Raw genomic sequence first — 4068 nt, 5'->3', positions numbered from 1 at the left:
GGTGACTCAGTAGGTCAGGCTCACCTGGACAGGGGTACCTCCCAGCTCCTCATCCAGCTGGGCGGTCAGGATGGCAGATGCAGCAACCTCATCCTGGGTAGACTGGGCTCCCTGCCTGGAAGAGGAAGTGATACTCAGCCTTGCCCTGGCCCTGGCCTGAGAACCTGCAAGTCTCCACAGTACAGGTGATGAAACTGAGACCGAGAGAGGGAAAGGGCCTCTCTCCAGAACAGCGCAAGCCAGAAAGCAAGCCAACAGCCTACACGGGCAGCTCCCCCCACGCCCCCTTCTTTCTTAGATCTGAGCCCAGATAATGGACTCATTAACCCTGAAGGCCCTCCCTGGATGGGCCACCTCATCCTGGGTCACAAGAGAAGGCGCTCTGAGATTCATGTTCACAATGAGAAGTGGTGGCAGGACATGACTCTGGGTAGGAAGGTGGGGCAGGGGACAGCAGTAGGACAGGGGCCCATTTGTGGGGAAAGACAGTGGACTTAGTCCCATGGGAGCCTATGCAGGGAGGCCTGCAAGGGTGTTCACCAAAAGGCCAATGGTGGTGCTCTGAGAGACGGATTTAGGGAGATGTTGGCTGTGGACTCCTTATTATCTAAATTTCCCATAACCAATATGTTACCAGTATAAACAGATAAAAACCATCTGAAGAATCAATGGGTTGATGCAGCAAATCACCAAAGTGCCGATTTTTGAATCTTGTCCCGTGTGCAAGTTCTGTACCTGCTTTTAAAACTCCAGGGCCCTGCTAACGTCCCGGTCAGTAATTTGAAACCATAGCTGCTCCATGGGAGAAAGACAAGGCTTTCTACTCCCGTAAAGGTTAACAGCCTTGGGAACCCACAGGCACAGTACAAGTCTGGCCTCTCAGGCCACCATGAGCCCGAACTCACTCGACCGGAGTAGTATGTTCCAGTCTGAGTCAGAATCGATTCCACGGCTGTCGGTGGGTAACGGCAGTAAGGCCGTAAGGATACTACTGGGAAACTTGTATGCACCCATCATAGAGGCATGTTTAAACAGGTTGTGTTTCGAATATGCCCATACAAGTAATAAGTCTTGACTTCCCCTTGCATTGTGCAGTTGCTTAGAAGCATAAAGAAGCTCTCTATGGATTGATGCCAATGAACTCCAGGAAGTCTTCAGTGAAAGCAAGAAGCAAGACAATCTACAAATAGCCTACCTTTTGTGCACGAGGGGAAGGGAGGTGGGAACAGTCATATTTGCTTACATTTGCATAAAGGATAACTGGAAAATATGTACGAAGCTCATGAAAGCAGTCACCCCTGAAGGAGTGGGGAGAGGGGGTGTGGCAGTTAAGAATGAGGTGGAAAAGGGCAGGGTGAGGGCAAGATTCCTTAGTAAATGCCCCCCCCCCCATTTTCATTTTGGGCCATGAGAATGCATTATTTTTTTTTCATTAAAAATCATTTTTAAATTTAAATAATCAGACCAACCCCAGTGTGTACACAGCCTTTCTCAGCACAGTAGAGGGATGTGAAGAGGCTTATCTGCATGTTTGTTTGTGTCTCTTAGTCACCACATCTCAGATACTATTTTTCATAAGAATAACTTGCTTTTAGAATGAAAGCAAGATTGCTGTCCTGGCCCTGTGGTCAGGCGCCTTTTCCAGGGGAGTGCGGCTGCCCCACCTCAGAACCCACACCCTGGGACTGTCTGCAGACCTGCCCAGATGGTGGGAGCCCATGCCCCACACCCTCCCCATACCAGATGGCTCCAGGTCCTCACCAGTTGTAGATGATCTGTCCCTGCCGGCTGCCATGGCGGTAGTTGTACAGAATGATGTAGCTGTCGCCTCCGTAGAACTGCCCGTATGTGGCAGGGTCCACGGGCACTTTGTTGGATCCTTCAATTCTCCAGATCTGTCACAGAAAAGCTGGGTCAGTGTCCCTGCAGCACCCCCACCCCGCAGCTCAGGGCAGCTGGGAAAATGTAGCATGGTAGACCATGGTTAGACCACAGGGGGCACTTTTGATAGGTAGCTTTACCAGTCTCGGAGCCACTAAGTGGCAGGGCAGGATTCAAACCCAGATCTCACACTCCAGCTACTTTACCACAGGGACTGGGACCCACATAGGAGGTGCTCAGATCAGGCTCAGAACAGGAGTGGAGCAGTGACCGTTATAAAGCTCAGGATATGAATCAAATTAGACCCAGTCCAAATCAGAAGATGGTCTCTTAAAGGTTTTGTGATCTTGGGGGACTTGCTTTACCTCACTGAGCACCCTCTGGACAATGTAGAGAATGAAGAATAGCTGAGCCCAAACTGACTGAGAGCAGTGAGATCGCAAAGGGTTGGTGTGAGCCCCGAGTGCAAGTCTAGCACAGTGCCTGGCAGAGCTGTGTTCCTGGCAGCTGCTCTCGAGGAAGCTTCAAAACATCCAGAGGAAATTCCACTGTCGTTGAATTCCATTTTCCAAACACTTCTTAAAGCCCCTTAGTATTATTGTTATCCCTGGACTTGCCGTTATTCATAGGATTACTGAAGTGTCTGGATTTGATGGGTTCTTTGCAGAGCCCTGGTGGCGGGCTGCTTATGCATTAGGCTGCTAAGCGCAAGGTCAGCAGTTTGAAACAGTGAGCAGAGGCTCCACTGGAGGAATAACAGGGCTTTCTACTCTCTTAAAGAATTAGTCTCGGAAACTGACAGCGGCAGTTCAGCCCAGTACTTCAGGGCCAGTGTGAGTGGCATCAACCCAGTGGCAGTGAGTGTCTTTGTTTTTCCTTCCAGAGGCGGGGTCATCCCTGGGTAGCTTGAGCATGGCCCCAGGGCAGGTCTACTGCAGACCTGCCCGCAGAGCAGTTACGGGGCCCTGCTGCGCCACCTGGTGGTTCTGCAGAGGCATTCACTCCGGACCTGGAAAATTCCAGAGGATGTGGAGTAGGGGTAAACCCCAGGCTCAAGAGACCTCTGTCAACCCTTGTCACCACATGCAGGAAGTCAGGCTCAAAGAGTGGGTGTCATATTCCCAAGGTCACACAGCTGGGCTAGCGGCTAAGCTCTTTCCTCAAGGCGACCGGTTGAATATTTTCTTTTTTGAAAAACTTCAGTGTGAGTTAATAATAATTAATGACTGCTATGATGAATAATTATTATAATGATCACACTAGGGTATATATGATTATACAATATTACATACTCTATAGTATGTCAATCCATGTAATGCATATTATATTGTACACATTACATATAGTGTGTAATATACTATATGGTATATAGTATAACACTATCATTATAATTCATATTACATTATAGTGAATCATTATTATAGTTATTACAATTAACAATAAATCACAGGGGATTACATATCAGCTCTGGTTTTAGTATTTTCAACTTACTCCCCTCCCACCAAAGAAATTCATAATCACTCAATTATACCAATGATTGAAAAACTTAAAACTCACTGCATTGAGTCTATTCTGGCTGGTCGCAATCATATAGTACAGGGTCGAACTGCCCCTGGGAGTCCAGGACCATAGCTCTTTTGATGAGTAGAAAACCCTGTCTTTCGCTTGAGGAGAGGCTGGTGGCTTAGAACTGCTGAGCTTGTGGTTGGAAGCCCAGAGCATAGTCCACTCTGCCACCAGGCCTCCTCTAGTGACTAAAGCAACAGTGAACGCAAGGAAACCTTCCACCACGTCTGTCGTGAGGAGTGCACTCGACGGTGTTGCCTGAGGTGGGTGACCCATCAGATGCTCCCAGCTCCCCGTCTAATCGTCGCCATCTCTAGGAAGGCTTCCCCAACCCTCTGCCTTTTCTGTGAGCCCTAAACTCTCCATGCTTGTCTCCAACTGCCTGTGCCTGCGGCCTTGTCCCTCCTGGACTGGAACCCTCTCTGGGACAGGTGGGGACGGGGGCCCTTGGAACAAAGTCGGTGGATGCTCAGGACCGTGTTGGTTACGGGGGCGGATTACCCAAGAAACAAGTTAGGCACGGACTTACTCGTGCTTATTTATGGATCTGTAGTGAAGTTTCACCACATCCATCCGAGATAGACATCCATGGGAAACTGTTCCTGACAGATTAGGGAGTAA

The 4068-nt window shown here is 49.1% G+C and overlaps 1 protein-coding gene across 1 annotated transcript in view; it reads right to left on the bottom strand.

The window, feature by feature from the left end:
• GSN (gelsolin) overlaps positions 1-4068 on the bottom strand; it is a 30782-nt gene that overhangs the window by 7247 nt on the left and 19467 nt on the right. The window contains exons 8-9 of the mRNA XM_045296546.1: positions 1762-1895; positions 25-115 (exon numbers count right to left, since the gene is read on the bottom strand). Of these exons, the coding sequence (XP_045152481.1) occupies positions 25-115; positions 1762-1895 (225 nt within the window). The remainder of the gene's footprint in view (positions 1-24; positions 116-1761; positions 1896-4068) is intronic.

Source organism: Echinops telfairi, unplaced genomic scaffold (genome assembly GCF_000313985.2).
Source record: "Echinops telfairi isolate 266 unplaced genomic scaffold, ASM31398v2 ScPeMD7_7410;HRSCAF=8448, whole genome shotgun sequence".
Taxonomy (NCBI): Eukaryota; Metazoa; Chordata; class Mammalia; order Afrosoricida; family Tenrecidae; genus Echinops; species Echinops telfairi.
The sequence above is the reverse complement of the archived record's forward strand: the minus strand, read 5'-3'. Positions and strand labels throughout refer to the sequence as shown.